Source organism: Heteronotia binoei, chromosome 2, assembly GCF_032191835.1.
Source record: "Heteronotia binoei isolate CCM8104 ecotype False Entrance Well chromosome 2, APGP_CSIRO_Hbin_v1, whole genome shotgun sequence".
Lineage (NCBI taxonomy): Eukaryota > Metazoa > Chordata > Lepidosauria > Squamata > Gekkonidae > Heteronotia > Heteronotia binoei.
Genome location: NC_083224.1, coordinates 94902954 through 94930681, shown reverse-complemented (window position 1 = coordinate 94930681; position 27728 = coordinate 94902954). Strand labels below are relative to the sequence as shown.

The following is a 27728-nucleotide window of genomic DNA, read 5'->3' as shown; positions in this document are numbered from 1 at the left end:
CACACGGTGTGTTCTCTACAAAGGAGGCCTGTTGCCTGGCCAGTCTATGAGCAAACATCAATGTGGCAGTCAAAGGCATGTTGCAGCCTGCTTGGGTCCGGCAGCCTTTTTTCCTCTGCCCAACTCTTGATGAAATTATGTTGCTGTGTATATGCACAAATAACAAAACAAACTTTGAAGTAATCTATCCTAGGGTTTAATAGCAGAGCCTTGGCTGGTAATTGAAAATTATTTATTCATGACCAGATAAGAGTCACTCACATTTTCTGCCAAATTTACCCATAATGTTTATGCCCCATTTTCAAGCTCTGTAAATTTTATGCTGAAGCTGATGCATGATGGCACTAAACCAGATAAGAGAGTCTTTCTTCTGGCATCACTCGTTTCTCATTAATGTCAGGAACACGCTTACAACCTGGAAATTCATTTACTGTTGGCAGTGCCCAGTAGCGCTCTCCCTTCACATGGGTGCTACAAAGGGAGCAGGACTAGTTTAGAATATATCTATACCAGACCTCTTAGAAGCAGCTGTCCTAATATGTAATCCCTGCAAAACCAGGGATGAGACGTCTCTTGTATACCTGGGACTGATCACACTTTCTGTTGACTCACAAGCTGGGAGAATGCAAGGGAATCTGCCTGTGGAAAAAGATGGAATTCAGGCAGTCTGGACTAGTTTCCTGGCTTACACAGAGCTCTGGAGGCTAAGGAGAAGGAGACAGATTGCACATATTGCTGATTCTGCTGCCAATTATAAATACTTTGAAGACAGTCAACGGATCTGCTATTTGCAGCTTTTATGTAGTGTGCAAACATGAAAGGTGAAGATGATGTATGCCATCAAGCTGGCAAGAAGTGCAAGTCATAAAACCCTCAGTTCTTGTGGATTTTTCCTGCAAAAATCATGATCCCTCTTCATCGGAGTTGGAAAGCAGTGAACTCTCCAAAATCCCAGTTGTCAAAGTCCAAGGCAACCACACTTATACAAAACATCACTGTTAAGGGCTGAGAAAGTAGCTGCCACTTGCTAGCATTCCTTTGAGTCTAGCATTTGAGGCTCTTAATGCTCCTGGGCTGGGACTCAGTTCCTGAGTTGGGAAAAGGCAAATTCAAGAAGCAGTGAGCAAAATGCAGAGAGGCTGAGAGAACACCCCGTCACTTGGAAATCTGCTTCTGGATCAGGCTTTGTACTCCCACCTCTAAAGCGCCTCTTTGACTGATGCCACTCTGAAACAATTAAGATTCCTGAGTTGACAAGATGCACTTGGTGTGCATACCAGCTTCTCCAGGAAGTGTATTCGAACTATTTGACAGCAAGAGCTGGCAGGACTTCAGAAAGCAGAAGTATGAATTCTGCTCAATGCAAAGGAACAAGTAGGCAAATGTATTTTTCCCCCACACACCACATTTAGCTGGACAGAGGTTAGCTGGCTGAAGTATGTCACCTCAAGGTGGTTATGCATCCTCCGTCTCCCAGGAGGTAACTAGGATAGGGAAGGAGGGGAGGTGTGTTAACAGGAGATAATGCGCATCTCAACAGTAGCAAAACAGGAGGCAGAGACAAGTGCCCAAAGGGCCTTACAGAACATGTTATCTTAAAGAAACACATTCTGTGGAGAGTCTTCTGATAGCTGGACAGCCCCAAAGCAAAGCAAAGTGGACTCTGGATATTCATTTATTCTGACACTAAAAGGGGTCATTTCTTTTTTCCTACTTCAAATACAAACACTGCTCTAAAATGGAAAGGCTTATTCTGGAGTTCTTAGACTCAGCTGGTATGTGCAAACACTGTAGTTATGCAACCAACTGGACACCATTCTAGTTGGATAAAGGTTTGTGCTAAGGAGCATTCTCCTAGCAATTTTAGCAACACAGACTACAAAACAGTGTATTGGTGTTCTGAAAACTATTTGAGACATGGGGGGGAATCATGTCACAAAAGCTGCTTGCCATGCAAAGCTGCCACTTTGGTGTCTGAAGCAGCTGTATTTTACTTGCACAAGTAAAATGGGTGTTAAAGTTTAAATCCATAGTCAACTAGAAATTGACTTATATAGAGCCATTGGTCTCTTTAAAATCATTTAATGAGATATGCCTGTGGAGAAATGCCTTGCCTTTTGGAGAGGTGGCAAGCAGGCTTTAAAAGTTTCTGTCTCTGAGCTCAGTGATAAGGAAGGGGGGGAAATTAGCCCAAGGCATTCCAGAAGCCCCTGGGCTATCTCTTAAGTGATGCTGGCTGAACAGACAATAGGATGAGCCAGTTCATCCCCCTCCTCCAGCCAGGAGTGTGGAGGGCATTGGGCTAGACCAGCCCCCAGGGACTATCTCCAGGAATGAGCTGGAGATTTCCCAGGAGGCATTGAGGTTTCCCAGGATGCCTCCCCAAAAGCAGGCTTCCTGGAGACAACAGGAAAAGAAGCCTGCACCTGGGCAGACCAGGTCAAAAGGGGTGGAGAGTGCTCTAAACTGGGTAGAGTCAGAGGATTAATAAAAGCGCTTGCTCCGATGAGAGGAGGTCTCTTGATGCTGGGCTTTGGAAGAGGACAGACTGCTGAGCTCTGGTCAGCAGGCAGTGGCCATCTTGAACATGCAGTTGGGCCTGGCTATCTGGCTGGAGGCAGGAAGCCTGAAGTAATGAGGTATCCTTAGAACATTTTGTAATGTACTAAACTTAGAATCACCTGCTGTACTTCAACAAGAGCATGTTTTAGAGCTGGGGCAGAGGACATGATTATGACCAACTTTTCTTTATCCTCCTGGTTTCTGTACAAAAAACATGCTTGTAACCTTTTTCTCTTTTTAATAAACGTTTTCAGAGGTTTTTTTGAGCAGGAATGCACAGGAACACAATTCCGGCTGGCTTGGCATCGGGGCTGTGGCCTAATATGCAAATAAGTCCCTGCTGGGCTTCTTCTACAAAAAAAGCCCTGAACATTTTAATATTTTGAATGCTGCCAGTAAATCTCTGCCCCGTGGTTCTGTTCCTCTCAGTCAGGACCCCTAAACTGAGCAGGGTGGTGGCAGTGCACCCTAGTGGCAGGAAGTGGAACAGCACCCTCCAAGAAGAGGCACAAACCCAGGAGGGGTTCAGAGAACTGGGTCTATAAATCAAATTGGGCCAGTTTTGTCACAATGTCAAAAATCGGACCTGGGATTTTTTGCATGCAAATCACATGTTCTGCCAATGAGCCATAGTCCCTTCCCTCAATTTTTTTGTTTCATGGCCTCACAAGCAGTTGAACCCAGACTTCTCTGATTCATGTCCAGTATTCTTAAAATGATATCGTTGTACCATCTCAAAAAAGGATAGTCAGAGTAGGCAAGGTAGGCGGCTGCCTAGGGTGCTACCCTGCCTGGGGGCACCACTAGGCACCCCCTTACTCCCCTACACTCTTCAGAGGCTTCCTTGGAAGCCTCCAAAGAGTGCAGCATGATATGATAGTCCCTGGCATATGCAGTTTTAAAAACAGATCAGATGATAAAGCCAATCAATGACTAGTAGCTATGACAGCTGCAGCTCAGCATTTTCAGGGGCAACAAGGCTTTCACTGCCTGGCTTGTGCTAGTCTGATGCAGCTGCATGACAATCCTGGTTTGATACAGCTTGGGGTTAATTTGGCTTTTTCTGCGCAGCTACTTAATTGCATGAAGTGGTATGGGAAAGCACATTTCTCAAACATTTTTGCCATCCATGGATAGTGGATATGGAAAAGCTGTTTCATTGCGTCTGTGTGATTTTTTTTCCTACCTACAGAAAACAAAAGAGGCTGGTCCCTATCATACTGTTTGCAACTCACTTATCAGAAAAGGCAATGCACCTGATTTGGTCTGTTCCCCCTCTACATACATCCTCCTCCACTTCATTCATCTACTCCACACTCCCTGCAAATTCCCCATTTCCAGTCTCCCAGTCTCTTGAATAAAGATACAAGTGAACCACAGTCCAAATGCACATCTCCCTGCCCTGTGGTTGGCATGGAAACATAAAATATTCTGTGAGCACAACTATTCAATACAGTGATGTTACTTCACAGAGAACCATTCTTGCAAGATTCTCAACTGAAAACCACATCTGAAGGTTTTTTTGAACTCCGGTATCTTAATCCTTGACAAGCAGGCAGGGTGTGGCTACATGAAAAGTTATATATTGCCCCCCCCCCCCAACCCTGTGAAGACATTCAAAGTGTAAATGATATAAGTTACTCCTTGTGACAGTAGCAGCATATTCTGTCCCTTTGTGCACCTCACCTTCACATGTTGGAGGATGTTGCCTATACATGTTGCCTATACATAGTACCTTCCCCCTCATTCTTCCAGTGCACAGATCCCTTGGTTGGTACATAGGCACTATGGAGACAATGATGCCCAAGGTGGTGTTCAGTCAACAAAGGAGAGAAATAGTGGTGTGTCTGCATGAGGACCAGGCCAGCATGTGCAATGGGGATGGGTAAGAGGAGGACATACCTGTCTTCATTTGTGAGGAAGGTTTGGCTGCTCTAATTTCCCTGGAGCCTTTTCTTAGGATTTCATCATGTTCCAGTAACACACCAATTAACTAGTCAGCTCTGCAGCACTGCAGGCCAGAGAACTGTTGATGCCCATTTTCAACATGGACTGCAACTCTCAAATTAGCAACAGAGAACTTGTTCATACCCGAGACTTCTCCTCCAACCGAGTCATCATGACAATAGTTGCTGTGCGCTGTTCCCATACCATCCTCCAGAAGTCACTGAGCGTCTCTGGTAGAGGCCCCTGTGTAGCAATATAGGCATTCTGCTTGCGGTAACCATCTATGTAATTGGCATTGATGTAGTCACTTCCAGGGACTCCTGAAGGACAGTGAAAGAACATGAATCCTCAAGGGTTGACAAAGCAAAGAGTTACCCAAAATCCTGAACCAACCTGGGAAGGGAAAGAAGGGAAACCCAGTCCAGATAATCAGTTGCCTCACTAACCTATGGCAGGGCATTTTAAGGGAGTACTTTAAGAAGGACATGATGAAGAACTGGTACTGTCCCATCTGGTGCAATCATCCCAACTGGACAACGTGGAAACTGATCACTACCTAGCAAAGGCAGAACCACTGCACAAGAGAGAAAGTGGTAATTTTTTTCTGATGCAACTGGCCTCCCTGTCTTTCCAGGACTTGGAATATCTATAGGGCACAAGTGACAAGGAGATGGCAGCTGAGGAACTTGCCAGGCCCAATGCTGCCACTGGAAATGTATTCTGGAGTTCAAACATACAGAATTGGTACAGATGAGGCTGCTGATCACAAGGCAGGATGCACAAGTGCGAGGCTTGGTACTTACTGCCCCACCCAAAATGAGTGACACCTCCCCCCCCCCAAAAAAAACTATTTTGCTCCAACTATGGCATGGTTAGGCAAAGTGCTAGTTCTTTGTTAGTGTAAAAGCAAATGTCTTGTCCTACATTTTTGTCCAGTTTTTAGTAACATGAAAATGTTTCATTATATGTTGCTGTTTTGTTTTTATAATGGATATAGTATATTTAACATTGATATTTTATTGGTATAAGTTTTTTTAATTCTGTTGTAAACTGCCTTGTGCATTTTGTATGGAGGGAGCAGGTTTTTGAATATTTTGAGTACATTAATAATGTACCCTCAGACCAATGGTCATTTGGTGCCTAAGTGCACATCACAAACAACCTGCATTTCCTGGCAGGCAAATAAGGGATTTGGGCCTGTTTGCTCAGTCATGGTGCTCAAGAAAGGAATCAATATTGTGGCTGAAATACTGGTAAAGATTAGGGAAGGCAAAAAGCTGTACTTATGATCACAGAAGAGGTTATGTACTCCCTGTTGTCTAACAGCCATGGCTACAAGAGATAGTGCACATTCCTATTCTTGCATAGATGGAACTCTCTGTTAAGCAGGATAGTATGTACTGTGTGCCTAACCACCTGACCCACACATGCAAGCACTCATTAACTTATGGATCATAGATAAAAGCCACGGCTTTTAAGAAAGTCATAGTTAGTCTGAGAGGTACGCAGTTTCCCATCTTGTTTTTTGGTTCACTGTCATACTTTGTCAGACTTAAAAATACAAAACCCCACAGCATGTGTTTACCACAAGCAAAAGCATCCAAAAAACAGTTATGTGTATTTCCAAACGGTATTCCCTCCTTCAAGCTGGAGTCTTGTGAGCAAAAATTTTACATCGTGAGCTAGTGGCATTAAAGTTGTGAGTGAGCAATTTGGCTACTGCAAAATTAGTTTGCTCTGGAGCCATCCCTTTTTGAGCTAAGACAAAAATGTGTGAGCTGGAGGCTAAAAAAACTGTGAGCTATGTCATGCTTAACTCAGCTTAGAGGGAACACTGCTTCCAGATTATTTCAGATCTCTGAAAAACTGATGGTCTGTTTCTAGACTTTTTTAGATCAACAGAATTGGACAGGAAGCAGCAAGGACCTGCTTTGCAAAAGAACCAAGAAGGGATTTTAGATAGAACTGCTGAAGTAGGGGCTGCCTGATCTATGGTGCCTTGTCAGTTCCTTGAACCTTAGAGTGCTTAAAAGCTGACTGCAAGCTTTTCTAACTAGGCTAATAAGGCAGCTAAGGATTACTGAGACCCAGAATCCCACCCTTCCAACTGACTGACATAGTTTACATGGTTACATGCCATCATAGGCTGTTTGCCAGAGCTGGAATAAGATATGGTATGGGACTGATATAGGAAATGTTAGCACCATAAACTTACCATCAATGGAAGTCAGGATAACACGAGAGTGGTCATAGGCGATCACATTTGCATAGCGGTTCTTTGGTTTGTTCACTTCGAGGTTGGAGTTCTCCCAGGTGAACTGCTGCCCTGGATCAATGGACTGTTGAGAAAAAGAGAGGAAATGAAGATCACATAGTTGCTAGGGTGCAAAGATGCAGTGCAGTCTCTCAGCTTGTGTCAGGTTTAGAAACTTTCAAGCTACCACCCACAGTTTGCAGTTCTGAAACAACCAGTAGCCACTTTCAGAATGTGAAGTGGTGTGGAAGAACAAATTCTGAAGTGTCACATTGGGGAACTGAAGGCTGATTCACAAGATCTGTCTGGCTTGGCCTCCATCATTTTGGGCAGATGAAAAAAATCACTGGTGGAGATATACAGTATGTCACAAAAGTGAGTACACCCCCTCACATTTTGTAAATATTTAAGTATATCTTTTCATGTGACAACACTGAAGAAATGACACTTGGCTACAATGTAAAGTTGTGAGTCTACAGCTTGTATAACAATGTAAATGTGCCATCCCCTCAAAATTACGCAACACACAGCCATTAATGTCTAAACTGCCAGCAACAAAAGTGAGTACACCCCCTAAGTGATAATTTCCAAATGGGGCCCAAAGTGTGTTTGGGGTCATTATCATATTGGAATACTGCCCTGCAGCCCAGTCTCCGAAGGGAGGGGATCATGCTCTGCTTCAGTATGTCACAGTACACATTGTCATTCATGGTTCCCTCAATGAACTGTAGCTCCCCAGTGCTGGCAGCACTCATGCAGCCCCAGACCATGACATTCCCACCACCATGCTTGACCGCAGGCAAGACACAGTTGTCTTTGTACTCCTCACCTGGTTGCTGCCACACATGCTTGACACCATCTGAACCAAATACGTTTATCTTGGTCTCATCGGACCACAGGACATGGTTTCAGAAATCCATGTCCTTAGTCTGCTTGTCTGCAGCAAACCATTTGCGGGCTTTCTTGTGCATCATCTTTAGAAGAGGCTTCCTTCTGGAACGACAGCCCTGCAGACCAATTTGATGCAGCGTGTGGCATATGGTCTGAGCACTGACAGGCTGACCCCCCACCCCTTCAACCTCTGTAGCAATGTCATGGTCTGGGGCTGCATGAATGAATGCTGCCGGCACTGGGGAGCTACAGTTCATTGAGGGAACCATGAATTCCAACACGTACTGTGACATACTGAAGCAGAGCATGATCCCCTCCCTTTGGAGACTGGGCCGCAGGGCAGTATTCCAACATGATAACGACCCCAAACACATCTCCAAAACGACCACTGCCTTGCTAAAGAAGTTGAGGGTAAAGGTGATGGAGTGGCCAAGCTTGTTTCCAGAACTAAACCCTATTGAGCATCTGTGGGGCATTCTGAAATGGAAGGGGGAGGTGCGCAAGGTCTCTAACATCCACCAGCTACATGACGTCGTCATGGAGGAGTGGAAGAGGACTCCAGTGGCAACCTGTGAAGCTCTGGTGAACTCTGTGAATAAACAATTTTATTAGTAACATATGGTAGTAGAACTATAACTACAACTTATAAAAAGCTTAATATATATTAAGAAAAAGACCATCATTCTACCCCACATCTTACTTTCTCCCACCCCTCCCCCAATTACTTGACCCCCGCCAGTGTTATTTTCTTTAAAAAAAACAGATATTAAAGGTACCCTTAGCTATCAAGAAAAAAAAACGAAACAAAAAAGAAACATAGGGAAGAAGAACCCCCTTCAAGAGTTATATTGTTATCTTAAAAATCTTAATCCTCAAAAATTGTCCAATGTCCTTTTATTTTCCACTCTTTCTCTACATATCTTCTGAATTTCTTCCACTCTTGGTTAAAAAGTTCTAAATCACAGTCTCTTAATTTTCTTGTTAATTTGTCCATTTCACTCCATGACATAACTTTCATAATCCAGTCCCATTTTTCTGGTATTTTTTCTTGCTTCCACAACTGCGCATACAATGTCCTAGCAGCTGAGAGCAAGTACCATATTAATGTTCTATCTTCTTTTGGAAATTTTTCCATTTGTAATCCCAGCAGAAAAGTCTCTGCCTCTTTATTGAATTCATATCCCAGGATCTTAGATATCTCTTGTTGAATCATTTGCCAAAACATTTTAGCTCTTTCACAAGTCCACCACATATGGTAGAAAGAACCTTCATGCTTTTTACATTTCCAGCACCTATCTGGCATCTTATTGTTCATCTTTGCTAATTTTTTTGGAGTCATATACCATCTATACATCATCTTAAAACAGTTCTCTTTAATACTATGACATGTTGCGACATGTCAAGCTCTGGTGAACTCTATGCCCAAGAGGGTTAAGGCAGTGTTGGAAAATAATGGTGGCCACACAAAATATTGACACTTTGGGCCCCATTTGGACATTATCACTTAGGGGTGTATTCACTTTTGTTGCCAGCAGTTTAGACATTAATGGCTGTGTGTTGCATAATTTTGAGAGGACAGCACATTTACACTGTTACACAAGCTGTAGACTCACTACTTTACATTGTAGCCAAGTGTCATTTCTTCAGGGTTGTCACATGAAAATATATACTTAAATATTTACAAAATGTGAGGGGGTGTACTCACTTCTGTAACATACTGTATCCCTAAAGTGATCTTAGGAACTGGTTCTTGCAGTACATGTAGTGCTGAAATTTATATTTTTTTGCAGTGTTTAAATGTTTAGCTGAAAACAAAGTTTCTTAAATGTGTGGGAGGGGCTAAAACCCTCCCAGCTGTTGACTCTCTGCAAATCCATCCTCCCTCCCTAGCCACCTCACAGCAGAGAAATAATAAGTTGGATCCCAGGTCTTCTTTTTGGTGCTGAATACTCTGAATACTTAATTTGGTCCTTAAATCAGCCCTCGTCCATCATATTCCTGTGCCTTTCCAAAGGCCTTTCTGCTTGCCATGGCTACTACAGCTACAAGAAAAGAGGAATGTCAGTCACATTTCCTTTAAAACAAATGCACAGCAACAAGGGATCTAGACAGTAATAAATAAATAACTTTTCCTTCTCAAAATATTCAGAAGAATAGTAACATAAGTGCTTTTCAATTTCTGGGTGATTAGGTTAGTGTATGGCACTCAAGTTGGATGTGGGCTAAGTATGTTTAGTCCCCTCGGAACTGGCTTATATACAATGGAAATGACATTTCTGAGTGTATTTTTTTTTCACAGCCTGGTCCTCCACCTCATCCCCGGCCAAAGATATCTTTCATAGTTGAGTTATACGCGATAGCTCTACATCAGTGATCCCCAACCCTTTTGGCACCAGGGACCGGTTTTGTGGAAGACAATTTTTCCAGGGACTGGGGGGGAGGGCAGCAATGGTTTTGGGATGATACAACTGTGCAATTTATATTAGTTTGGTGTGGTGGTTAAGTGTGTGCACTCTTATCTGGGAGAACTGGGTTTGATTTCCCACTCCTCCACTTGCACCTGCTGGAATGTCCTTGGGTCAGCCATAGCTCTGGCAGAGCTGTCCTTGAAAGGGCAGCTTCTGTGAGATCTTTCTCAGCCCCACCCACCTCACAGAATGTCTGTTGTGGGGGAGGAAGGTAAAGGAGATTGTGAGGCACTCTGAGACTCTGAACTTCGGAGTGGAAGTCAGGATATAAATCCAATGTCGTCTTATTATTATTACTACATTGTAATATATAATGAAATAATTATACAACGGCCTAGTTGCTAACAGGTCACTGACTGGTACCGGTTCATGGCCCGGGGGTCAGGGACTCCTGTTCTACATAATAGTTCTTTCCTTTGGGGTATGGTGAAAACACAGTGAACCCACTTCTTCAACTTAGGATCAGAGTGAGAACCCAGGGGTCATGGCATGTCTGCCCACCCACCTGCAAATATCCAAAACATTCATTTGTTTTCTGTGCAACCAGCAGGATGTATTGCCTGTCCTTTGTAAAATGTTTGTTATTTACCTAACCGCCATATCCAGCTAATTCTATATGGTAAGTCCCAAACTTAACATGGCAATTGGAAAACAAGCTAATCTTTGATAATTGGAAATTGTAATGGGCAGAGGCCTGCCTTTTCCACTGACCTACAGGAAAAGCGGTGGGAGGTTAACTAGCATGGCAGAGAAGACTCAGAGCAAGGAGACAGAATGGCATGCAAGTTCAACAATGCTAAAAAAGCGTAGTGTGCTGGCATTTTGCCCGATCTTGTCACTTCAATTCTGCCCTCTCTTGTATGCTCCCGGGAAGCTCCACTGCTCAAGCTATGAATCAGTGCTGGCTATTCTAGCCTTCTTCTTTCAACTGTTCTTCTAGGGGCAATGGGCTGAGGCTGCCAACAACAAGCTCTGTTTACTGGCTGGGACTTTGAGAGGGCTGAGTTCCACTGGCTGTGGAAGCAAAGTTCAACATGCAAAGTCCTCATGCTAAGTTCAACAGTATTGGCTTTCTACTTCAAGCTAGAGCATGCAGCACGGAAAGAGGATTTTCAGTCTCAGCAGGGAGGATATGACATCACAGCACTGCTAATAGGTGGTTTGGGAAATGCAGGATGTAAATAGATGTTTCCAACAAGAACCCTGTAATCTTCTATTATCAGAGTAATAAGCAGGCAGTGCAGTACGAAGTGGCAGGAGCAGATGCAGCCCAGCTCTCTGTAGCTCATAGCTGGAGCTCTAGTCACATTAAACACATGTCCTACATGCTAGAAAAATTCTGATTCCAGGTATCTGGTCCACACCTGGCCAGAGGAATTCATCTTATTCCTTCAGCTTTCAGTCCAGATTTTTTGTACAGCACATCATCTTTTTGCTGTGATAGGAAGCATTTGCTCCTGGGCAGGGAGCTCAAAGATAAAGCAGGCAAAGCAACTGGAACCCATCCCAGGCCTAGCATTATATTCTGACCACATCACAATGTGTATAATAATAATAATAATAATAATAATAATAATAAATTTATTCTTATATCCCGCCCTCCCCCGCCAAAGGCGGGATGGTATGAAGTACCATCAAGTGCCAAATGTGATGGAACAGGCCTGCTTCACTTGCAGACCCTGCTCTGCCCATTCCCTCCTTGGTGCTGCCATCTCCTGGAGGGAGCTACTCCTCTTCCTTTCAGTCGCTTCCGTCACTGTCCTTTAGGGGTCTTCCTGCCAGGAGGGACAGACACCTGACTCCTCTTCTCAACCTGAGGCCCCACTTCTGTGTCTCCCGCTACCCACTGCCTGGGATCCACAGAGAACAAATCAAGTTATAGCGATCTCATCAAGAAGCTTTCAAAGCAAATAAAAAGGCACTGGTGGTTTGCCAATACCTTCCTTTGCAGAGTCTTCCTTGGTAGTCTCCTTTCTAAGTTCTGACCCTGTTTAGCATCTGAGATCTGACAAGATTGGGTTATACCATGCTACCTTCCCTCGCTACATTACAATGCATTTGATTAAATCCCCAGAGCAGAACTTTGACCCTCTCTGTGGATGAAAGGCTAATAAAACACAGTAACCAGATGTCAAGCTGTACTCTAAGTTCTGGATGGGGTGGGGGTGGAACCCTGCTTTTGCAAACAACTGAGAAGATGTACGAACTCTTGCTTCAGTAGAATGCTGAACATGTAGTTGCGGCTGGGCTGATGTCACTTACAACTATGCAGAAGTGGAAAGCGACATTAGAGCTCTCCCAGACTTCTTGTTCTAAGGAAAACTGTTAATGCCAGAAGAGCAAGCACATCTCTATCAGGATCCTACCATGGCAGCTGCAATTTCTTGGAAGAGATGCCCCTATACCTCCCTGGTGTAGCATCAACACTGCCATTAAGAAGATTGTCTTGCTTTGCTGTAAAGAGGTGCAAAAATCATGTTCTATCACTAACAACCCTATAAGAGGGCAACCAGGTGAGAAAGGCAGCAGGAGGAATCCACCTGGTTGTGAAGAGGTGCTAATTAAATATGCCCACAAATGAGTGACTCATTTAGAAGTGAAATGATTTAATTTAAGCCCCGGTGATGAATTAATGTGCACCTGTCTCACCCTTAATAGCGAGCAAATGAATAAATAAGGCAGGGAAGGAGGGGCACCCAGAGTACAGCTGAAACCTATTATGCACAGTTCTTCTACTTCAACTAAAGGCTCATGCCAGCCCCCTTCCCCCCTGTCCAGCGGGTAAAACCTGAACACAGTATGCATCACCTCCACACTGGAAACAAATCCAGAATCCTACAGTATATCAAACCTAAGCCAGCAATGTGTATATAGAGGGGAGGAGATGTGCCTGTGTGTTAACCTTAAGTCCTGGCCCCCATGTCCTGAGCAGAAACCGGCATGCAGGTCCAGTGACTGGGCAGCTCGTTTTCTTTCTGCTATTCAAGAACCCTTCCCAGAAGCAAGTTGGCAGTACTCTCAACACAATACAAGTTTTCTTTGGGGGGTGGGCAGGCTGGAATAAGGGAAAACTTACTAGCCACAGGGTTCAGCTCACGAATTCCTGGAATGCCAACAAAAAGTCATCCTTCCTAGGCAGTGTTGTGAAACAAGCACTACAGGCTTATCATACCCAGCCCAGTGTTTATATATTATCAGACTGTATTGTCCATTGTGGCTGGCAACAGCTCTCCAGGATCTTAAGCAGAGGTCTTTCACATTACTTACTATCTGAATCTTTTACCTGGAGAGGCCAGAGACTGAACCTGGGGCCTTCTGCATGCCAAGCAGATGATCTACCATAGCCAACTCTGATATTAATGATGACAAGTGAAACAACCCATGGTAGCATAACAACCAGTGTCAAGGCATAAAACTTCTTAATTGGGGAAAAAATGAGCTCATTAATCAGTTACAAAAATGTAACTTTTGCCACAGGACAAACCTTCCACAATTTATGGAACCAAAGTGACCTGCTATGGTTCTGGGAAACTGCCCTAATCCTGCAAGGAATTATAAATGCAGCAGAAATAGCACTCTTGACTAATGGACACTTCTATGCAGGGCTACTTCCTCATGGACCTGTTTTCTCAGATGATAGTGTTGGGTAGGAGAGGAGCCCAGGAAGGAGCCAGCTTAATGTTTGTTCTTATGTGCTCAAGAGAGAACTGATTCTGGGATCAGCCCTTTGTTGGAGTTCCTCTTGAGATAGATTCCTCTGATGAGGCTTCTTGATTTAAATGCTCAGATTCTGGGGTCACTAGTAATGCTAAGGATCTCCTGAGACCTCAAGGTCCTTATCACAGCAGGTGTTGGTTTCCAGGTCTCCCTGTTCTCCCTCTAAGGTTTGACTGTCCCAAGATCCAGCTCTGGATGGATCCTGTCAGATCTGTGCACCCAGAGACCCAAATACTAATCAGCTTGCATGTATGATGTAATGCAGAAGGGTGTACAGGAAACCAGGCATATTGGGAAAGTCATGCCAGTTTATTTTATACACTCATCTGATAATGAGCCCAGCTTGGAAACAATATTCTTCTCCTTGATATATCCTGTGGATCAGCAGTTTACTTTAGCCCTTTCCCCCTCTAGTTAGTCACTGTTTCCTCCTGGTCTCTCAAGCACTTATAATCTTGTACTGTGGATAAGACTGATATCACCTCTCCTGAATCAAGGGAGATATAGTGCAGCGAGGGGAGATCAGGGGCAAAGTCAGATAACAATTCAGGCAGGACTACTAATGCATGCAAGCAACTCTTCCTCAATTTATCCCCCCCCCCCCCAATATGAGAGAGTTTTATTTATGTGTAAGGCCCCTTACAGCTGAAGTGGGCTCTGCAGGGCTAGCTGCAAGCACAGGAAAACATTTATCCTGTTACTGCGACTCTAATAGCTGCAAGGGAACTTCTTCCAATGTAGCAATTTTTCAAATTAATCATCTGCCTGGTGAATGGTTCAGCATGGAGAGAAGGAGCTTGGCAGCAAGAGCCATAGAAATCCTTGGACTCACGATACCACTATTTCCGCCTCCATCAGACTATAAACAGCACTCCAATGGCTACTGCATGTTACATTTCAGGGTGTAAAATGTAATGTGAGAATGGTTACATAAAATTTTGTATTGCTGTCAATACACACATTCGGTGACCAATACATATACTGGCTATCCAGATGTGTGCACTGGCAGCAAAACAAGCAGTCAAATTGCTATTTCCACCATTCCTTTTACTAGCTTTGCACAGCATGAGCATTAATACCACTATTGTAAATGGTAATTGTGAAGTGATTGAAATTTGAGGCAATGAAAGAACTGGGAGAAACAGGGATAGCAGCGCGGATTGAGGGTCAGAATTAAATTGTCCTGGCAGATATGGGAGAGGGGGAGCCTCCTGGTACTAGAAATTCATGGATAGAAGCAAGGTAGGAATTATTTCCTTAGTTCAATAAAGTTGCACTGAGGAATTGCAGGAAAAAGTAGGGTCTAGCAGCATATGGATCCCAAAGAACAAGTTAATAAGATGGCTAACCTCATATTCCTGGGAGAACTTCAGCCCATCATTGGCCTTCAGGCGGTCGATGTTGTCAGCGAGGTCTGTCACTGGAATGGGAGGGTGGTCACGCATACCTGCCAGACCAAACAGAGGGGGGGAGTGAGAGGGAAAAATTACTGCTCTGTTAAAGAGGAAGTTATTGTTCCACATGTGCACAGTGGCTCAGATGACAAATGCGTAATGCTGGTGAGATGGATGGAGCATGAGTGAAATCACAAGGAATGCAGTGCTCATGTGATGGCACAATATACACCTGCATGCTCAGACAGGGCAGCAACCAACCAGGTGGCTTCCACATCTAAGCTGGAAAGCGTAAGAGGGCTTGGGATACGCTCCTGCACACTGAGAGAGGTTAGTAAGGGCCCAGTAACTCAGCACAAAACTCTTGCAGAAAGAGGTGTCCTATAGAACTGTGAACTACAGTGTAGAAATAGAAAGCCTGAACAGATGCCTCCTTTGCTTGCTAGGGACCATAACCTTAACTGATGTCTTTCATACCTTCTGTGCCTGAGGCAGCAGACAAATCTTGAACTAAACACAGTTCCACTGTAGGAGAACCAAGAATTCCCATCTCATACTAGCTGAAATTGGTTACAAAAAATGTTTTGGCTAGTGAATGGGGCACAGAAGGTCTGGCCAGTAAGATTTTTGCAGTATCAGGATATTAAAGAAATCTGTACACCGAGTTCATGATCACACAAAGCAGGCTCAGCCCAAGAATATCAACAGACTGGTAAGGTGACCTCTCTCTTTATTGCCCTATAGTACTCAAAGCAAGCAACAGAAAATGAAATAGGCAATAGACCCCTTTCATAGGAAGCCATAGCTAAAGTAAAGCCTATAGGTTTAAGGGGCACCAGGAATTCCCAGCTCTCTCCTTTACCCATCCAGCACCACAAGAGCAGAGAATTAAAGCAATATTTGCAGGAGACACACCTCATTTGAAGCTCATTAAAGGGGTGAGGGAAAGTAAGTAAGAGAAACTACAAAACATGTCAAGGAACTCCAAAAAGGTAGTGCCAATAAAACAGCTACACTGTGGTTAACAATCACGCTTAAGGGATGAGCAAGTTTTAGCTTACTGGACTAGGGTGGATGTGGGAGGAGGGGACAGCTCACATAATTCATTTGGGGAGGAAATACTATGCTGCCTCCATATGTTTCCATTGTGCCCGTTGCAGCTGCAGCCTGGACATGTCTCCTTTCAAGTTAAAGCTTTCCTGAAAATTTGTCAAACAAAGAGCTTGGTTGCCCTGTTGTGAAGACTTAACCCTAACTCCCACTTGCAAGCCCACCAGAAACTGACCACATGGGGACAGCTTAGCCCACTCACATGTGCTATCATTAAGGCTGTGGTGAGTGAAATTGATCCCATGACACTGAACAAAAAATAAAAAGGATGAGAAGAGGGAAAATAAGAGAGAGAAGAAGCAAAAGGAAGAGAAGAGACAACTAACTTGAGATATTCGGGCAACTGGGGCCACTGGCACCTGCAAGAACAGAAATCCCATTAGCAGTTACTGAGGGCAGAGTCAAGGGAGATATGGAGGATAGTCAAAAGGCAGAGCATAAGTGCTCCCTGCATTTTTACAAACCCTGAGCTGGGGGAAGGAATTGCATTTGCTACAGATTATGCAGTATGGTGGATAATAACACAGGCATTAGCTATAACCAAGGTAATTTCACAGGAAATTTTACAACCACTAGCTTCCCCCACAATGGGCATGAGCAGGTACACAGTTTTGTCTGTGGTTCTAAAAACATAGTTCCTATTTGTGGCAGTGTCTCCTGTCTCAAGATCCAGCTTCCCGTGCTGCACCAGCCAGCAGCAGAGCCTTGAACCAAAGTCTAGTCATAATTCACCCAATCACTTAGCAGCGACATCACCCTGCCTGACCTGCCACAACTTTGCAAAATAGTACATGAGTACAAAGGAGCTGACAATTCATGCAAGAACCTGTGTCTGAAGTAGCAACTATTAAAGTGATAACCTTAATATTTAATAGCAGCAGCCTGATTAATTATGTACTGAGCAAGGCCCTTCCCGCCTCTACATTTGCCTGTGGGGATATCAACTACTAGATTGCTCAGGCTTCAGTTGCTGCTGTCTGGACTACAGAAGGCATCCATCCATCTCAGCATGGAGGTGAGGCTCAGTGGAAGCAGCCTGGTATCTTAAGCTACAAAAACAGAACCAGAGCTTTCTTTTGCACACTGACACTCCTAATGGCCACATGAAAAGACAAGAGCTACTAAAGGCCACAAGTAGCAGCTAAGCAATCTACCTGCCTCTGGACACGTATCAGATTCAGAATACGGGTCATGTAGGGGCCTTGAAACTAGTTCTCTGCCTCAAGCTTTGTCAAGATTCCTTTGAGTAACACGCCTTGCACCCACAGAGGGTCCCAGCTGTGCTTCTCTTCATGAGAGATCGCATGAACACCTGTAGATTCTACCACCAAGGCCTTTATGTGACCTTGCCCTTACAAAGTAGGCAATGGTCCCATCCCACAACTCTCTAAGCCATTTACATAGTCCTCTTCACTGCCCTACTAGTCCTGTTCACTGCCCTACTTGCAGGGTAATAGTGGGATGGGAGTGTCAAGCCTTGATTTGAAAGAAAGGAGATATGCAGCTACAGATTGTTCTCATCATGATGTACAAAGAGGTGCTTTTTTCAAAGTCTATTGCTAGCAGAGCAAACAAACAGGAAGGAAAAAGAGTGCAGGCCACATCTGAAAGCCATACTTGCCTAAAGGGATTATCAGAAGTGCTTTTGCACTAACAAGAATCTTGTTAGTGCTTTTGCACTAACAAGAAAGAATGCAGCACTCTCAATCCTGGTCCACCAATTGACAATGTAATCCCAATCTGGTTTGAAATGGGGATGTTATGGCACTTCTAGAGAGAAGCCAATCCATGAAACATTCCCTGTTAAAGAGACATTATTCTGCTGACACAGGCAGTAGCATCCACTGTAACTGTAATGAGTCATAAAAGCTGCACTGCAGGAGCTAAGAAACACTGAGCAACATGCCAATTTATTGGGATAGCATCTACCCAGACTGCTATTTAACAGAGTATGTCTTGCCTCTTGCTGGCTAATTTGGTTGAAATCTAGAGCAGAACCTGGGTCAAAACCAGATGTCAACTTCCAATAAAATATAAATTGTGCCCAGGCTTATTAAAGATAGTCCCTCATATGCCCCTCTCTTAAGGCCTCACACATGGTCAAGCCTTGCAGCAAGTGCCAAGCCCTGCATCCCAATGCTGTTTGTGGTTATCATCGGTTTTGCATAACGGCAGTGTAGTCTGACTGGATGGAGTGTGCACATTCCAAGAGGGAAGGTGGACTGAGAATTTCCTAGTCATATACATCTGTCAGCAAGAAAGGCACAGAGCTCAGCAGGGATGAAAGACAGATCAGTTAACTCCTACCTGGTGTTTGGTAATTAAGCCGTCTCATTTCAACAGGGTCAGATGAATGGGCCAGCAAGGAGTCCTTAAGGCCGATGCAATGTTCATCCTTGGCAGAAGGGGAATTGGCCCTTTTCCTTCAGGAAGAGAAAGCACAGCTTACAAGATGAATCTAGACATGACCCAAATGGCAGAGACTCAATAACCAGGTACACCTAGCAGCATGGAGAACTCATAACCTCTACCCAGTTGCCAAAATACCACCCCCCCTCCAATTTCTCTGCACAAGATAATTTATTGTACCTGTGGTAGAAGAATATATTTAGATTTTTGCCAAGTATCTAAAATTATTTAAAATGTGAAAAGTTGTAATATAATAGGGTAAAGGCTCTTCAGGGTGAGTTTTATTGGTCCATTAATACTTGTCTTGAATGGCTGAAGGCCCCCCAGGCGTGAGTTAATGGAACAATAAAATACACTGTTGTCTCTTCATGCTATATTTATGCCTTCAGCTGTGCCACCCCAGGCTCATATCCTGGTAGATTTCACTAGCTAAGCAGAGATGAACCTGTCCTGTAATTAAATTGGAGACCTTTACAGGAAATTTTGGAATGGCAAGAAGAGTTATTGGTGATGCTTACTTGTTGTAGGAAATTAAATATCCCCACATGGTGGCGCTGCTTAGTGCTCATCATAGTGCTGAGCTGCAAATGTGCAGAGTAGAGTGACTAGGCAAGTATGGGTGGGGATGTTTTTGATTGCTGAAGGAAACTGCAAAGCCTCAGTATGGTACCAGGTGCGCTGTTCTGCAGGCAATTCAACAGGGCTGGGGGAGTTTAAATCTCTTATGTAGCACTGAAGTCACTCTGAAACTCCTTTGTCAAAAATCTCCTTCCTAACCAATGTTCTTGTTTTGTACACATTTAAACTCTGTTTTTAATTGTTTTAATGATGTGTGTTTGGGGGGATTGATTTTAATGGTTTTAAAATTAGTTTTATAATGTAGACTTTAAATAGTTAGCCACCTTGTAAGGATAACAAAGGTGGGATACAAATTTAGTAGATAAAATAAACAAAACAGAGACAGTGAGTAACATGAAGGCACTTTTGACAGCACCCTCAAAATATAATCATTTGCCAGACGCATACACCTGCTTATAGACAGGTTTCCTCCTATCAAAAAGTTGCAAGACCAGGGAAACTAACATCAATTTGGCGCTGCTAGCAGTTACCAGTATTCTAGGCAGATGTCATATAGGCAGTGAAACTTCGGTGCCTAAGTGTACTGTGAAAGGATAAGGCCTATTCTATACATCAGTTCAGCTGTATCCACATGTATATGAAATCTCATTTACCTAGGCTGCCTAGTATATAAATTATGAATCCTATATAAGGTTGAAGTCATTTTCTGAAGCAACCAGGATACAAACAGGCAGCACAGGAGAAAAAGATACCAGAGCTTTCTATTTTGCCCTTTATCTCCTGCTGGAGGTCAATGACACTCTGAGAAATAACACTATTTTCCCTATTTATCAACAATCTGCTTGACACCAAAGCAAACAACTAGTGAGAGAAATTTACAGAGCACAAGTAAAGCCTACAACACTGAAAAGCACAGCCAAACTAAAATAGCTTAGGAATTAAGTTGATTAAAAAAATGATTTGAGATAGTTTATGGCAATATCACCTCATGATCTAAAATAAACACCCTCACTTGCTCCAGGAGATGTATAGATCCTAAAAGGACTAGAATTCAAAGAAATCTGGCCACACTTTAATTCCGACATTCTCTATATAAATCTATTTGAAAGACTAGATACAGATAACACAATGGCTAGGCAAGCATGACTGAACCCAGGAACAAATTGGGCTGGGTAGCAAGGCTCATGTTTACTACTCCCAACACAGTAAAACAATGGATTTGAAAGAGACAAAATGAAGAGAGAAAGAGGATTTCTACCTTTCTTGTTTGCTAGATCCAGGGACACCAGAAACAGAAGAAAAGAGGAGATCAATGTTACATAAAAGTACTAATTGTGCATGCAAAAGCCCAAAGTCACCTCCCCTCCTGGTGCCATGCATATTAACCAGAAAAAATAATGGCAGTCAGCCCAGAGCAGAGCTGGAATAGAGTAAGCACTCTTTGTAACCTAATGAGCAGCTCCTGTTTGTTCAAACACCCCTGGCAGTTCACATCGGACATCCATACAGAACAAGTTTCAGAGGATGTATGACAATGTTGGGGCCAAACCTCTGGAGCAAAGGGTACCTGCTATCACATGGAAAGCCCATTCATGGCACTAATAATCTAGCCTCCTGGAGAAAGCACCAAATTGGGATGTTGCCCCTTGGAACAAACTTAGACGGGGTAGGGGTTGCCAGGTCAAAGCCTCAGACATAATCTAAGACATAAGAACTGATATAACCAAACTAGTATTGTTAAACAAGCCCTCTTCCATCTTTAGAGGTACCACAACAAAAAGCTGTGCTTCCTGCTGCTGGTGACAGCTTCAGTTCACTCCCAGGATATGCTGTCCCAATACAAAGAGGAATTCAGAGCCTAGTGAAGGTTATCTCATACCCCCAACCCAGCTCTACTTGAACAGGCTTCTCCCCTTCTGAACACTGCTTTTGCACCATAAGGAGAACAGGGCACAATCCATGGGATTGTGCCCTTGGATGGACCATTTATTGTATCTTGTATAGTGAAAGATGCCCCCAGGTCAGACATGATCAGTGTATTCACTGTATTGCAGACCATACTCTTGAACCTGGTACAGAACTATACCATGGATCACACTGTGTGCTCTTAGACTGCCACTCACCTTTTGAAGAGCAGGATAGCAATGACAATGATGATGATTAAGATGACTGCCAGGACAGGCCCCATCACCCACAGCATCTCTGGCTCATCCTGCTGTTTTGCTGACACCTCCATCACAATCTCATCTGAAAATGGGCTGGCTGCATACTTCTTCTAGAGAGCAGGAGAGAAGAGTGGATACATTTTAACACCAAGATCATTCATCAGGTCCTCTGCATCATTTCCCCCCACCTGTCCACTACCCATCAGTCCACATGTGCTTGTCTGTAGTTTGTAATAAGGAAACAGAAGCAAGAAAAAGCAACCTCCTTCCCTTGGTAGTGAAACAATGGACCACAGCAGCCAGGAAGTGGTCTCCCCCTGAGTGGCAGAATGGTATGGTCCAGTTGAGTACCAGCTGACAGTTTCAGAAGCCCGAAGAGCCAAATTACAGGTTTTGGAGCTGCAGCCAATTGAGTGTCAGGACTGGAAAGCATTGACTGAGGGGTTTATAATACCTATTATGCTGATATAAACACACTGCCCCAGAGTGTGATATGTCAGGGAACACCTGCTGGGCAAAATGTTGCACATTAAACAGCAGACCAACTCAGGGTTGCCCCCTGGGGTGACTGTCTGAGTCCAGAAAACAACAGGCTTTAACATGGAGTTCCTCATATACAGAGGCTTTCGTTTCAAGCAAAGGACCAGCAACTGGAAGAGCAGGAACAGCTGAGTCTGGCACTTTGAATGCAAAATTAACTGTTTCAGTCTCCAGGTATGCTATGTCAAGGGAAAACTATTTCTGCTATTCCTATTTTCAGCTGCATCTTGTAGATGGTGGTGGAAGATGGTGGTGGAGGGCCACACATGAGGCAAGGATATGTTCCTGATGTTTGTGGGGGGCCACGTGTTGCCCTCCCAAGAGAGCAATATAAACTGACACCACTTTTACCAGGTGCATGGTATTCTTACAACCATTCATTCTCTTGTATATGTAATACCCAATCGCATTGCATAAGGGCAGACTCACATGCCGGTCTATCTGAGGTTTCCTGTACCCTGGCTGCACGTCTGCTGTGTCTGCCACACAAGGGCTTGGACTGGATGAGTAATGAAGCATTTGACCAGCTCTAATGAGCCATTACAAGTAAATGAGGCTGAAAGCAGGAGCCACAGTATGGGACAGAGTGGAAGGGCCAGAGTATCTTTATCATGGCTGGACATTACTTACACATTTGTAATAGCTGTGATACACTCTCTTTCTGCTCTCTTGTTTGTGGTGGCTTACACCAGTGAGCAAACTAAAAGGTTAGAAGGGAAAAGACTGAAAAACAGTCTTCTTTCTTCCTTTGCTTGCAAGATGCCTATATGTCTACAAACCCTAGCAAAGGAAATATAGGGAGAAAAAGGTAAAAAGACGGAAGGAAGGAAGGAAGGAAGGAAGGAAGGAAGGAAGGAAGGAAGGAAGGAAGGAAGGAAGGAAGGAAGGAAGGAAGGAAGGAAGGAAGGAAGGAAGGAAGGAAGGAAGGAAGGAAGGAAGGAAGGAAGGAAGGAAGGAAGGAAGGAGTCTCCTAGTTTTGATATGAAATGCACTTTGTTGGCTTGGCTTTGCAAATCAGATTTCTACAGCCTCTATAGTATGAAGGTCTTCTCTGAAATAGCCCTTGCAGGCAACAAATAACCTTCTCCCCATCGATAGTCCTTACGGTATCTCCATCCTCCAGTGAAGCTAGCACAAAACATCGGTAGCTCAGGTCTTCTGAAAGTGGCTTATTGTAGAAGCCTTTATAGATCTTCTCATCCCCCAAGACGAAAGTCTCAGGTAGAGAATCCACCTGGGCAGCAATATAGGGCTTGAGGCGTTCTGCCTGCCGACGCCGGCGCTTGTCTGGAACTCCTTGGTTTAGGGCCTCAAGTAACTGGTGGTGACAGAAAGGAAATGTGAGAAACAGCTGTGGCACACACGAAGGAGGCTAGTTGACAGTACATTTTCATCAGTAAAGACTGTAACCAGGTAAAAAAGCTCAGGAAAGCCTAGATCTAATCAACACCCCAAGAATGTCTCCAGCACCGCACAGCCTCAAATTCCTCTTACATTAGCATGGGTACTAGGTCAGTAAGAAGAAAATACTTTGGATTAGTGCTGCTTAGAAAGGAAAGGGTGAACAGAACTGGTGTCTTAAAACATTTTTAAAATTATAAACATGTTTTATAATTGGTAGCAAATATTGGCCATCATTCTACCATTTGTTTCCAACAATGGAAGAGCACATTCATTGTTGCAGGGAGGAGGTGATTTCTGCTAATTTTGCTCTCCCACTGAAGATCCATGTATTGCCTCCTTTGCTCTTCTCCAAACCCCCAGAAACAAAATTTCAGGAGCTTGGTGGGCAGAGGAAGCAGGACAGTCCCACTTCATGGCTTCTGCTCTACTTGCAGACCTTGTAGAATACAAGCCATTATATATAAAGGCTTTAGCCTTCAGCATTGCCACAAAAATGTTAAGAAGTTTACTGGCTATTGGAGAATGGATAAGGGACAGCCACGTAGCTCTCCAAGCCAGCGCTAAGAACACAATGGAAGTCCTGGCCAGGCAATCAATTTATGTACCTTGGGATATACAGGAATTTGAATAGTCAGAGACATGTAAGGGTGCAGCAGGCTTTGATTTCTCCCCCACCCCCATGTTGCAGTCTGCACTAATACAAAAAATAGCTTGAGACTGGGCACTGTCAGGAACTTCCCCCTGACCTCATTATTCTACAGTTGACTTGTGTAAATCACAAAGAGTGATAAGATATTTCACAGGACATTCAGAGAAAAAATGTCAAATTTCATAATGATCCATAAAGTCGAGAAAATGGATATAAACACACGAAAATTTAATTATACTTCTCAGAAAGGCTCTCAGATGTTTAAAGGTATTTTTCTAATGAATAAAAATGAATGCTAGATTCTGAACAGAAATTGTAATTTAAAATGAAGCAGGAGGCATGAAATGCATTTCATACAAAAATGTAGAATGACAGACATGGTCTATCAGAAGATGGAGGCTGCACAAAACCACATATTTGTTCCAGGTAGGGAGACTGCTGGCTTGTGACCTCTGTTAGATTGGGGTTCCTGTCTGCTTCTCCTTTGACCAGTTCGCTAACCCTCACTATTCAGAGGAAACACATACAGTGCTGTGTTTAAGCTTCCAAGAAACCACTTTCTACAACTTGCTTTGCAGGAATGTTGTACAACAAGAAAATGATATTGGATTTATATCCTGCCCTTCACTATGAACCTCAGAGTCTCAAAGTGGCTTACAATCTCTTTTACCTTCCTCCCTCACAACAGACACCCTGTGAGGTAGGTAGGGCTGAGAGGAAGGTGGGGCTGCCTTTTCAAGGACAGCTCTGTGAGAGCAATGGCTGACCCAAGGCCATTCCAGCAACTGCAAGTGGAGGAGTGGGGAATCAAACCCAGTTCTCCCAAATAAGAGTCTGCACACTTAACCACTATACCAACTGGCTCTGTACAGACTGTACAGGCAAAAGGTATTGGGAGCATGATCTACAGAATCAACATTTCTCTAAGTCATACTCTAATAACACCTCCCCCCAGGGTTAAATAAGGTGGAAAGATTACAAACAGCTTTTAGAGTCTGGCTGGAGAAAAGCAGGGAGATCACAGATCTTTGAGGACCATGGAGCTTCCAGGAGGACTGGCGATGGCACCACCACACACAGCAGTTCAATGCAGGCAGGGGATTGCCTAACATTGCCTTCTATAGTCTTCATAAATTCATGTGTGGGGGCCAGTTTCTTGAATGCCTGTTCTCCTCAAAACAGGGGGAAGAATGTGTTGACATTAGTAGGTTTCTTCTTCCTCCTACCTGGTCCAGTTCCATTCCATCTGGGTTCCTCCACTTTGAGGCAAGGATACTGCTTGAATGGTCTATTGGCACAACCACAATGTAGTACCACCTGGGAAGCAAAAGGGGAGAAGAAGTGAGACCAGTAACAGACAAAGGAAGAACTCTCTTAATAGTCTCAGCAAGAGGTTTCCTTTCCTGTTTTCAAAAACCCTTTACTGAGATGTATTTACCTCACTTTGAATGTGAGTTCCCATCTATCAGAGTTCTGAGCAATCTGACACAGTTTTCATTATATGCAAGAAGGAAGAAGATCACACCCCCTCCCACCCAACAGAAAAGCATAAGAGACCCTAGTAGCTCATCTGGCTGGTCTCCCTTGGCAGAACACAATAAAGGCCAGTTACTTTGGGTATGTCAGGAGAATCACAGAAGTGGGGAGAACGTACCTGACAGGCACAGAAGTCTGTATTTTGGGAAGTGTGAGTGTGAACTGCCCATTATTGATGTATTTGTGTGTAGCAATGGGCTTGCTCTGCAGGACATCAGGTGCTGTCCGGATGAAGACCCGGTGCTGCAGCCCTCCTGCGCTACTTCCACGGTTTGTGAGCACAAAAGAGTAATTTGTGTCTGCCTGCAGGTCATTAATCAGCTTCTTCATGGAGAGGCCATCCACTTCTACAGTCTGGCCATTGTACAGAATCTGAAAACAGAGGAAATATATTACCGCAGGCCAAAGTAGTAGACTTCCTCACAGAAAGGGATAAATTGTCTCACTCCAAAGCTTCTCCTCTGAACTTGAGAGTCCTTTTTTCAAGTCTGCTCACTGCAAGAGGCACCAAAGAAGCTGATCTGTTCGTAAGTGTGAGCATAAGAGTTTGATGCAATGTCCAAGCCAAAATAGACTACTATTAAGATATTCAACTGTTCTAACCTTCAGATCTAACTCTCGAAGTAGAACCTGAGAGATGCTGGCACGATCTTAGGCAGGCAACGAGGCATGTGCTGGCCCTTGGCATTCCCTGGAGGATAATGGAAGAGCCAGGCAGAGGAATGCATTTCTGTTTACAGCAATTTCCAGAATGCTGTCTCTGTAAAATGTCCCCAAGGAACCACTATTTCCCTTGCTAGGAAAACTAAGAGGAGAGTACTGGCCTGTTTTAGACTATGTGGAGTGTGGTGCAACCCCAGCCTTCTATTACATCTCGTTAGACTCTAAGCTTCCTCTTTCATCATGATTGTGCATTGCCCCCAACTCTTGCTTGCACAACTGCAAAGCCGAAATCTGTGCTAGCTACCAGATGTAGATTTATATCTGCAGTCTCTGCTCTCCTCCCTCTAATTTACCATACATGTTTCTCTCAGATCAGGCTGTTTATTTATGAAATATGGAAGTCCTCAAGGAAGGAAAAAGAATTCACATTGGATTTCCCAATTTTCAGGGTAGCAACAGAATCAGACTTTGCTGCTGTGCCATTACACTTGTTTTTAGGGACAACAGACTGGGCCTTTGATACTCTCCTGCTCAGCTTTTAGAACCCTCAGCTTTCCAGGAAGAAAGCTGGCTGACAAACTGATGTTCTCATGGTTATTACCAAGCCCATGAAGTATATACCTAGTGAGGCAGAGCTTCACTTCCACATGAGAATCCCTAACATGGGGATTTGCTGTTGGGTTTGAAGAATTAAATTTGACTTTAAAATTTATGGTTGTTTTAAAAATTGTGATTACTTTACTCTATGTTTAATTGTTAGGAAGCATCTACGCTACGTCTTCCCTGAATAATAATGAAATCTCTATCTTTGTAACTGCATTTAATAATTGTAAGTTTTAAATGATATATCATTCTCATTGCATCCAATTTATGGCTGGTTCAAATGGCAAGTTTTCAGTGCTTCTGGGAAGACACAGCTGGGGGTCAAACTATGTGTGTGTGTAAAGTGCTGTCAAGTTGCAGCTGACTTATGGCAACCCCAGCAAGGGGCTTTCAAGGCAAGTCAGAAGCAGAGGTGGTTTGCATTGCCTTCCTCTCCAGAGTTTTCCTTGGAGGTCTCTCTCTCAAGTACCGACCCTGCTTAGCTTCCGAGATCTGACAAGGTAGGGCTATACCATGCTGCCTTCCCTCCCAGGGCCAAATTACACGTATTTTCTAGTGAGTCAGATCTGGGTTCCCTACCACTTTCAAGCAGAGTTGGGCCCCGGTGGACCTTCAAAATGCCATTCCCTGTAACTACTGTGTGGCTGCAGTGAGTTGCATCTGCTGAACCGACCTGTCACAAAACATAACATTTACTTTGGTCCTAAGTTCTTAATATCAATGGTAAACACCAGCCATAATTCAGAAGCAATAATTGGTTCAGTCTGCCCCTTGTTGCTTCATAGCTCTCCTGGTCAAAGGCAACTCATTCTGCAAACATAGGGAAAGAGTAGGAGT

At 43.8% G+C, this 27728-nt stretch overlaps 1 protein-coding gene across 14 annotated transcripts in view; it reads right to left on the bottom strand.

The window, feature by feature from the left end:
* The window catches only part of PTPRF (protein tyrosine phosphatase receptor type F), a 915542-nt gene that overhangs the window by 22035 nt on the left and 865779 nt on the right, over positions 1–27728 (bottom strand). For 9 of the 14 annotated variants that reach the window (XM_060231649.1, XM_060231648.1, XM_060231652.1 and 6 more), the window contains 9 exons: positions 25744–25997; positions 25316–25406; positions 23142–23354; positions 21455–21606; positions 18651–18766; positions 16670–16702; positions 15189–15286; positions 6725–6848; positions 4654–4829 (listed from right to left, as the gene is read on the bottom strand). In XM_060231649.1, coding sequence (XP_060087632.1) covers positions 4654–4829; positions 6725–6848; positions 15189–15286; positions 16670–16702; positions 18651–18766; positions 21455–21606; positions 23142–23354; positions 25316–25406; positions 25744–25997 — 1257 coding nt within the window. The remainder of the gene's footprint in view (positions 1–4653; positions 4830–6724; positions 6849–15188; positions 15287–16669; positions 16703–18650; positions 18767–21454; positions 21607–23141; positions 23355–25315; positions 25407–25743; positions 25998–27728) is intronic. The other 5 variants (XM_060231653.1, XM_060231656.1, XM_060231655.1 and 2 more) reach the window with 1 other exon arrangement.